The 9,751-nt window shown below is 46.9% G+C and overlaps 2 protein-coding genes across 2 annotated transcripts; both read right to left on the bottom strand.

The window, feature by feature from the left end:
- Positions 1-383: 383 nt before the first annotated feature.
- Positions 384-845, bottom strand: LOC147799355 (uncharacterized). Its single transcript, XM_087135464.1, has one exon. The coding sequence runs from the start codon at positions 843-845 to the stop codon at positions 384-386; it is 462 nt and encodes a 153-aa protein (XP_086991590.1).
- Positions 846-4,482: 3,637 nt separating this feature from the next.
- On the bottom strand, positions 4,483-4,944 carry LOC147799356 (uncharacterized). The gene has a single exon (XM_087135465.1). The coding sequence runs from the start codon at positions 4,942-4,944 to the stop codon at positions 4,483-4,485; it is 462 nt and encodes a 153-aa protein (XP_086991591.1).
- Positions 4,945-9,751: the final 4,807 nt, after the last annotated feature.

Below are 9,751 nucleotides of genomic sequence, written 5' to 3' on the forward strand. Positions count from 1 at the left end.
TTGGTCGCAGATGTTGTATGCTCGACGTACGAGGGTTCTGTTGACGGAGGCCTTGATGCTGGGGTGGTAGAATGACCGGTTGTTCAGGAAGCGGTCGGTGTGTGTTGGCTTCCTATACACTGTGCGGGATAGGGTGCCGTTGAAACCTCGACATCCAAGAATGCAATGCGTCCGCCTTGTTCCTTCTCCATGGTGAACTGGATGTCGTTGTGTTGGCTGTTGAGGTGCTGAAGGAACAGCTGGGGGTCTTGTGGGCTATGTGGCCAGACGACGACGGTGTCGTCCACATACTGGATCCATACGCTGGCTTGAGGTCCGCGGAGAAGAGGGCTTGTCTGCTCAAAGTCTTCCATGAACAGGTCTGCCAGAAGCGGGGATAGAGGCTATCCCATGGAGGTTCCGGAAGACTGCTCGAAGAATTTGTCTCTCCACTGGAAGCAGGAAGATGATACGCAGCTGATCAGGAGATCGTGGATTTGATGTGGTGTGAGGTTGGTCCGGTCGCTGAGTGAGTGATCGTGAAGTAACCTGTCCTTGGCGATGGTGCATGCTTCGGATGTGGATACGTTAGTGAAGAGAGAGACTACATCGAAGCTGACCATTGTGGGGCGTAGAGACAACCCGTCGATGAACTGGGCGAACTGGTCCGAGTTCTTGATATGATGTGGGGTGTTGCCGACCAGAGGGTGAAGGATCTTGGTGAGGTGCCTGGCAGTGTTGTAGGTGGGGCCACCTCGGGAAGCTACAATGGGTCGGAGTGGGATACCGGTCTTGTGAATCTTGGGCTGGCCGAAGAATCTTGGACATCTTGTACTGGAGGGTCGGAGCTGTCGGTATAGGGCCATGGAGATGCTGTCTGACCGTTGGAGGGCTAGGAGCTAAGCCTGGAATTTCTTTTGGATGGAAGGCATGGGGTTCTTATGAAGGGGCCGGTAGGCACCCGACTCAAGAATATCCCGCACCTTACGGTCATAGTCCAGCTTTTGTCCATGACGACAGATGGAGTGATCTCTTTGTAGGCTGTTGATGTCTTGCTGTTCGGTCTTGGAGATGTTGGGCTTGACGGGCTTGTGGTTCTTGAGGGCTTGGCTGATGTGGAGGCGGGCATCGTCTGCAGCGCTCTTGTTCAGGTGGCGAAGGGCTGGCTCAACGGACTGGATGATGTCTGTTATTGGAGGCGCCAGTCCTCGGGTCGATAATGTCTTTGGCAAGACGAATACGATCCGCGAAGAGACGGGCGGGGAAAGCTGCGTGCCCGGCCGAATGATTAATTAACTTGAAATGATTAATATGAAGAAATAACAACGTGGTTGACCGAATCTGGGGGTCTTTCCACTCGAGCTCTCATGGCCATCCAAGCACGCAGAACCTCGCTATAGAAGAGAGGGACACTCGTGAAAAATTATCGAGGGCAATAAAGAAAATTTGGTACCCAAGTTTAGTTGTTTGTATTGTTGAAGATAGGGAGTCATTAAAAGAAAACAAGGATCAGAACTGAACTGAAGAAACCGCTGTATGCGATTGAATCTGAAAGCGAGTCTGCGTGCTTGGAGGTAGGCTAGGCCAAGTCCACCTTTGTCTGGTTTTTCATTATTTAAATGAACTTTAACGTAAAGAACATAATCGTCACAGATAACACTGGAGGCCAAACGTCAATATTTTTGTTTACAAGTGACGCCAGAACCAGCGGCGTGTCCTGGAGCACAAAGGGGAGTGTAATTAGACCAATGTTTCCAACAGGGATGAGTGGCAGTGATATTATACGTGTCCTGCAAGAGAATAATATTGTAGCGGAACAGTTAATTATTAGACAGTTTTACACATTAGACAAGTTTATGGACGCTGGTGCACGTGCTCAAGCTCGCCGTGTTGCGCACAAATTGCGTAGGGCGTTGGTACCCGGCGCGGGTATATAAGCAACCAGGATAAAAATGAGAAATCATCCCTGCACGCCAAAAATAATTAAATAAATACTTCACTTTTTTCACTTTTCAACCAGGATAAAAATGAGAAATCATCCCTGCACGCCAAAAATAATTAAATAAATACTTCACTTTTTTCACTTTTCAAGAAGGAAATGTATTTCTGTTCCGATAACAAACAAAAAGAGTATAAACACAAATGTACACAAATCAAAAGGTTAATTTTCAATTAATGAACAATAGTTTCCATTATTAAACAAAGACATTTGTAACCAATAATGAACAAAAGAGTAGTTTACAATTTACATGTTTTAGAAAGGAATAAACAATTTTGACATGAATTAACTTGAAATACAATTTAATTTACCAGTGGGTTAAAAATTTAAATGAACCCATGAACTGTAAAGAAACAAATTATTGATTGCAATTAGAAATAAACAAAATACAGGAAACGAGCACAAAAAATTAGGATCCGTGTCTTTAGGAGGGAGGGGGAGGGGAGAAAGGGAAAGCACGGGGACTTGGCGACAGGATGTGGGCAGCTCGTGCCCACTGCCAGTCCCCGTGCAGGGTAGTGGGTGTGGATGACGACAAAGGTCGTCGCATCCCGCCGTGAATTGCGAGTCCTATCTGCACACCACAGACCCGGAAAGGGAAGTAAAAGACACTGACCCAACAACAGCAGAAAAAAAAGAAAAGATAAACATTTTGACTAACCAGGTCAGATCAACCACGTCAACTTATTGTTTTGCAAAAGAAAAAGAGCGTTGTTGATTGACCATTTAGAAAGAAAAATGTCAAGAGAATCATTGAACTTATAAAAATTATGTTCTAAAATAATCTTGACCTTTAAACGATAAACCCAAACAGTGAGAGGAGAACTTAAATTACTTCTTCTATATAACCAATAAATAATATTTTTGAAACTTATGATGAGGTATTAATTTGCCAGGCACACGGCTTCTCTGGCCCAGCCCTGAGCGTGGGAAAAAAAGCCCCCAATAAATGCCAAATTTCAGTTTGACGTCAGGGAAAAATGCACTGAAGAAGTTGATGAAGCAGATTTAGCGCCGGTGGATGGAAGGACAAGTGATGAAGAGGTGTTATATGGTGCCTCTCTCACCGCACCAGCCACAGACGGGAGTTATTGCCGGATTCAGATGGTGGAGAACAGGAAGAGACGGAAGTGTAAGTCTTAAAGGTTTGCATGGTGAAGAGGTATAATAGAAAGTAGGTTTGCAGTAGCACCATGGACATATCTCTTTTGTGAGTATTTGCGGTTCTGAAAAGAACCAGTGGTACTCGACGTTTCGAGCAGTAAGAATGCTCGTCATCAAAAGAATGCCGGATACTGACTGGGAGTGGAGCTTCAGTAGTCTGGTGGAGGATTCTGGAGACAGGGATTAGTCCGATGATGCGTGAAGGCGGGAAGTCTGGAGAAGGGATTAGGCTGGCTCGGTGATGCGTGGTGGAAACTTACTCAGGTGTGGCAGTACTGATGTGGGTGTGGATGGGTAAACATGGGAAGAACTGGGGCAGGGTGCCAAGGGTATAGATGACCCATGAGGCTGACTAAGAAGGGTTGAGGATGGGGCGCCAGATGTCACTGATGGTGAAGCCTGTGTCTTGCGGAACTGTTCTGTACTTGTGAACCTCAATTGCCTCACGAACACGGCGTGGATGCCATTGCTCTATGTTGGCAATGAGATGGGCTTGTTGCCAGTGGACTTGGTGATCTTCAGTGCTGGAGTGTTTGATGATGGCAGATTTCTCGAGATCCCCCCCGTCGTCCATGGGCTCGGTGTTCATTGAGTCTGGTAGTGAGATCTCTGCCAGTTTCTTCGCCAATGTACACCTTGCCACATTCGCAGGGGATCCTGTAGACCCCTGGCTTGGTCTTGTGGTCTTGTTTGTCCTTGTGAGACTGGAGAGTTGCTCGGATCTTGTTGGGGGCGGTATGGAAGACTTTGATGCCATGGTGTAGAAGGATGCGCTGGATCCGGTGGGAGGTATTGCCTGTGTAGGGGAGGGTGACAGAACTAATGTGCCTAATGGGTTGACCTTGGGTATAGGAGACCCGCTGGTCTGGGGGGGTCTAGGGTCTTGATCTGTCTTGACTTGAAACCGTTCCGCTGTAGTGCTGTGGAGATGTGATGGAGTTCTGGTTGTAGGTGGTCTTGGTCGCAGATGTTGTATGCTCGACGTACGAGGGTTCTGTTGACGGAGGCCTTGATGCTGGGGTGGTAGAATGACCGGTTGTTCAGGAAGCGGTCGGTGTGTGTTGGCTTCCTATACACTGTGCGGGATAGGGTGCCGTTGAAACCTCGACATCCAAGAATGCAATGCGTCCGCCTTGTTCCTTCTCCATGGTGAACTGGATGTCGTTGTGTTGGCTGTTGAGGTGCTGAAGGAACAGCTGGGGGTCTTGTGGGCTATGTGGCCAGACGACGACGGTGTCGTCCACATACTGGATCCATACGCTGGGCTTGAGGTCCGCGGAGAAGAGGGCTGTCTGCTCAAAGTCTTCCATGAACAGGTCTGCCAGAAGCGGGGATAGAGGCTATCCCATGGAGGTTCCGGAAGACTGCTCGAAGAATTTGTCTCTCCACTGGAAGCAGGAAGATGATACGCAGCTGATCAGGAGATCGTGGATTTGATGTGGTGTGAGGTTGGTCCGGTCGCTGAGTGAGTGATCGTGAAGTAACCTGTCCTTGGCGATGGTGCATGCTTCGGATGTGGATACGTTAGTGAAGAGAGAGACTACATCGAAGCTGACCATTGTGGGGCGTAGAGACAACCCGTCGATGAACTGGGCGAACTGGTCCGAGTTCTTGATATGATGTGGGGTGTTGCCGACCAGAGGGTGAAGGATCTTGGTGAGGTGCCTGGCAGTGTTGTAGGTGGGGCCACCTCGGGAAGCTACAATGGGTCGGAGTGGGATACCGGTCTTGTGAATCTTGGGCTGGCCGAAGAATCTTGGACATCTTGTACTGGAGGGTCGGAGCTGTCGGTATAGGGCCATGGAGATGCTGTCTGACCGTTGGAGGGCTAGGAGCTAAGCCTGGAATTTCTTTTGGATGGAAGGCATGGGGTTCTTATGAAGGGGCCGGTAGGCACCCGACTCAAGAATATCCCGCACCTTACGGTCATAGTCAGCTTTGTCCATGACGACAGATGGAGTGATCTCTTTGTAGGCTGTTGATGTCTTGCTGTTCGGTCTTGGAGATGTTGGGCTTGACGGGCTTGTGGTTCTTGAGGGCTTGGCTGATGTGGAGGCGGGCATCGTCTGCAGCGCTCTTGTTCAGGTGGCGAAGGGCTGGCTCAACGGACTGGATGATGTCTGTTATTGGAGGCGCCAGTCCTCGGGTCGATAATGTCTTTGGCAAGACGAATACGATCCGCGAAGAGACGGGCGGGGAAAGCTGCGTGCCCGGCCGAATGATTAATTAACTTGAAATGATTAATATGAAGAAATAACAACGTGGTTGACCGAATCTGGGGGTCTTTCCACTCGAGCTCTCATGGCCATCCAAGCACGCAGAACCTCGCTATAGAAGAGAGGGACACTCGTGAAAAATTATCGAGGGCAATAAAGAAAATTTGGTACCCAAGTTTAGTTGTTTGTATTGTTGAAGATAGGGAGTCATTAAAAGAAAACAAGGATCAGAACTGAACTGAAGAAACCGCTGTATGCGATTGAATCTGAAAGCGAGGCTGCGTGCTTGGAGGTAGGCTAGGCCAAGTCCACCTTTGTCTGGTTTTTCATTATTTAAATGAACTTTAACGTAAAGAACATAATCGTCACAGATAACACTGGAGGCCAAACGTCAATATTTTTGTTTACAAGTGACGCCAGAACCAGCGGCGTGTCCTGGAGCACAAAGGGGAGTGTAATTAGACCAATGTTTCCAACAGGGATGAGTGGCAGTGATATTATACGTGTCCTGCAAGAGAATAATATTGTAGCGGAACAGTTAATTATTAGACAGTTTTACACATTAGACAAGTTTATGGACGCTGGTGCACGTGCTCAAGCTCGCCGTGTTGCGCACAAATTGCGTAGGGCGTTGGTACCCGGCGCGGGTATATAAGCGCGTGACTTGCGTGCGGTCTGCCTCTTCCGTCCCAGCGCTCTTTCGGGCTGCACGCTTGCTGACGCTGCGCCGCACTTTCCCGCTCTTTTTGTGCCCATCCTCCGCGTTCGTGCTCTGGTGACTGGGTTTGCACTGCGTGGAGCTGAGCCGAGTACCAGGGTGAGTTGAACCCTCAAGTGGAAGCAAGAAGGAGGAATCTGCCCTGTAAGTTATTGTTGAGTTGTCCGCAACCCAGAAGCAGAAAAGACACCTGATTAGGAGCACCTACGTGTTTAATAAATAAATACATTGGTCTGTCCCGAAATGTATTGGCTTGATCCGTTGGTTATTTGTACCCGACCCCCTTGTTCGTGTGTGGTGTGCGTGTGAGCCCGTGAGAGTGTGCCCTGGTGCCTGGTGGTAGACTGCCCCACAACGAGTCTGCTCCCCCGGCCTTCTTATTAGACCGCTCGTAGGACGGCCGAGGCCCTACTCAGGGTACGTCCCCTTCCCAGGTTCGCCCGAAGGAAGTCGCCTACCCCAGGTGGACGGCAACGTTGGTGAGTCCAGGGGAGGATTCCGCCACAATATCACTGCAAGGAGAGACGCAATCAAAATATTCCCTCAAGGAAGTGTTGCGGGTTAAATTGCAACAACCTCCAATGTTAAGTGTGATAACTGACAGTGCCATTACCAAACAAACGTAAATCTTATAAAGCATAACAAGCAATTATTTTTTTTCTCTTTTACTTTCTTAATCAGTTTTTTAATCCTCTATTGAATGGCGTTGTGAAGAATTGAGCTGTTTCGGAGTGGTTTGAGTTGTCTGACAAGTCCGGGTAGATTTTGAGTAAATTTTGCAGCAATTTCTTCTGGCCTACGCTGATTTTTGACCGTGCTGAGAAATTTAACCAAGTCACTGTGATTGAGGGGTTGGTTCCCCATTGGGAGGACTGAAGGATAATGTTCATCATCATCGTCCCACTCGCTGTCATTGTCTGCCGAGGGTTTGGGCGAAATTGACATTCGGGTACACGGGGTTTCAGGAATAGCTAAGGAAGAGGAGGGAGTGGGTGTAGGGATGGGGTGGGGGGTAAGGACGGGGACAGAGGGCGGGGACAGGGGTGGGTTTCGAGGTAGAGGGGGGGATGACGGTACTCGTAAGGGTAGGGTTGGGTTTCGGAGTTGGGGTAGTGTTTGCATTCTGAACAGAGAAATAGGAGAACCCCAAGCAGGGTGGGAGACTGGTGAGGGCATGGGTGTTTGTGCTGTATGACTAGGTGTGTCATCAATAGCCTGGGAAAGAGTGACGGAACTAGATTTCTGCAATTTGTGTGGGACTGGTAATTTAAGAGGGATCAAACGTGGTGTGTTTTCAGGTTTCTCGGGAGAGTGCTTACGCTTAGTGATCGCCTCAGAATAGGCCTATAGTCTTCTCGGAGCAGGTGGAGAACCCCAAACGCTCTGAGAAAATTCCATGGTGTCCATGTCTGTGTCGTCCACCTGACTCGGGGACGACGGGGCAGACACAACGACAAGCTCACTGGGGCCCCGAGGGCGAGGCGGAGGAGACCCGAACGGGGCAAGCCCAGCGGCCCGACTCCCGCCGCTACCAACGGCGGGCGCTCTGGCCCTTGCCGAAGCCCGACCGGCACGCAGAATTGCCGACCGCCACAATCTGCCAAATCAACTTTTCCGACCGGCACGTATTCCCGATAAGAACCCAAATAAAATAGCATCTTGGTCGAGGGATCGATCGTGAAGATATGAAGATCGTGAAGAAACCGTAAAATTTCTTCGTAAATTTCACTTTGCACTGCCATGCATATCGTCTGCGCACCCACGACGTGCATATGCAACATATCTGGACCAAATATTAACATGAACCAATAGGAGGCTTTGGTACGCGCAATGCACGTGTACATAGTGCGTAACGAATCCTTCCATTGGTTGGAAGGCCACACATAGGCTTGCATATGCAACGCTCTCAGTGCGCGAAGATCGGAAAACCCCCTCTCCATGATGTACAGCGTTGTTTGTCCAGTTCCGCATTTTACCCAGTTTAACTTTCAGAAAGACAAAATTGCAAATGACCCCATTCACACTTCGTGTAAACACTTAAAAATCTGGCAGAAAAACAATTTTACATGTACTTGCAAAACTGACAATCGACCGTGACTGTTTTTCGCCGCGCCGACCACGGTTAGAAACATTCGGTGCATATATTTTCTGCTCGATGTTGCATAAAACGATCACTGCGATCGTTTTTTAAACCAACGATCGCACCGCATTCGTTAATTGTTGTTTATCCCACGGTGAAAATATTAACTCCGCAATTTTTTTTATTCAAAAGTAACAGCATGATTTTGCCTTTTCCGTAAACGAGTTCCATATGGCAAGATACACGCGCTCAGTATGCACGTGACACATGGCCAGATGTGTCAGAAAAGCAAATGGCCAATCTACATTATGTTCATGTAGACTTTAAAATGACTGTTCAGAAAATCCCTGCACACATTTATGAATGTCGTTATCCCATATGCATACTGTACGAACTTTCGTACAAAGAAAATAAGGAAAATATTCCGCCAAGATTTTGCATGTTTCGCCTTATTTTCAACACAAAAAAAAATGAAAAATGATTTGAATAGCAATGAAAAATTATGGGCATCATAGAGATAGAAATTAATTCAATATTTAAGGGATTTACAGAATAAAATCAATATTTATTTCTACTCTTTTTTTCTAATTCAATTGCCCGTCTAAAATTATCACCTCATCCTAGTTGACCAAAATTACAAATTTTCAATTTTTTCATTAAATTTCAGAAATTTCAGACATGAGATCCCTAATTCTAGGCTGTGTATATGTAGAGGGGACTCTTTTCACTTAGTTGTTTTTTGCTTTACCTGCTTGTGTATAGGAGTTGTCCCCCTGCTTTTAACATTGAATTTCTTGTTAGCTTGCCCTGAATTTGCTAGGAGTGGTTCCCCCCTTCCAAAATAATCCCCAGAGTAAATATCCTGTCATGCCCTATTGCACAAGACCTGATGCATGTGAGTTCCTTAGATATAGTCAGATGCGGACCGGCAGCAGGAGAGACCACAGCATCCACATTAACCGCTCTCTCTTTTTTACTAAGCAACTTCTGCCTTCAGCTTTGGTCTGCTGTGAACTTGGTGAGTTGAATTTGTAGATTAAAAATCCTAGGACTTTCTTAACATTGTATCTTGATTGTACTATTTTTTTATGTTTTCGAACCAATGGAGTATTGAGATGAAAACTTCGATGGAACTCTTGGTTTTGTGAAGTTTTGAGTGCATAGGACTTTTGGAACTCAGGAATACACTCTTTTGCTTTGTTTTTAGCCATAACAATTGATTGCTTTAATTTAAGTCCGTGTTGGTTAATGATTTAAGTCCGTGTTGGTACTGGTTGACGTTTGTCTTGGTTTAAGCAGTACTGTCGGTTTAAGTTAATTGGTTACGAGTTGAGTATATTTCCTGGTCTATACATTTAAGAAACACAGCTAAAATTACTGGTCCTGATTGAGAGGTTTGTTTTGGATTTTTACTCTGTTCATATTGAAATAAATATTTTTTTTTGTTCTTTGCTTGTTGAAATCAAATTTGATCTTCCTTTGTCATTTCTTTTTGAGAATATCCTGCGACTCTTCCTTTTGATCCCTGGTTCATGTTGGTTTTCGCGAGTTCCCCCATTGTGTGTTTTTTTTTCCAGGTTACATATACACAGCTG

Source organism: Acanthaster planci, linkage group LG04 (genome assembly GCF_054643075.1).
Source record: "Acanthaster planci isolate LZ-2023a linkage group LG04, COTS_SCS, whole genome shotgun sequence".
Classification (NCBI taxonomy): domain Eukaryota; kingdom Metazoa; phylum Echinodermata; class Asteroidea; order Valvatida; family Acanthasteridae; genus Acanthaster; species Acanthaster planci.

Coding starts and splice junctions, on each gene's coding strand:
- LOC147799355 (XM_087135464.1), bottom strand. CDS start 845: ATGGCCCTATACCGACAGCTCCGACCCTCCAGTACAAGATGTCCAAGA.
- LOC147799356 (XM_087135465.1), bottom strand. CDS start 4,944: ATGGCCCTATACCGACAGCTCCGACCCTCCAGTACAAGATGTCCAAGA.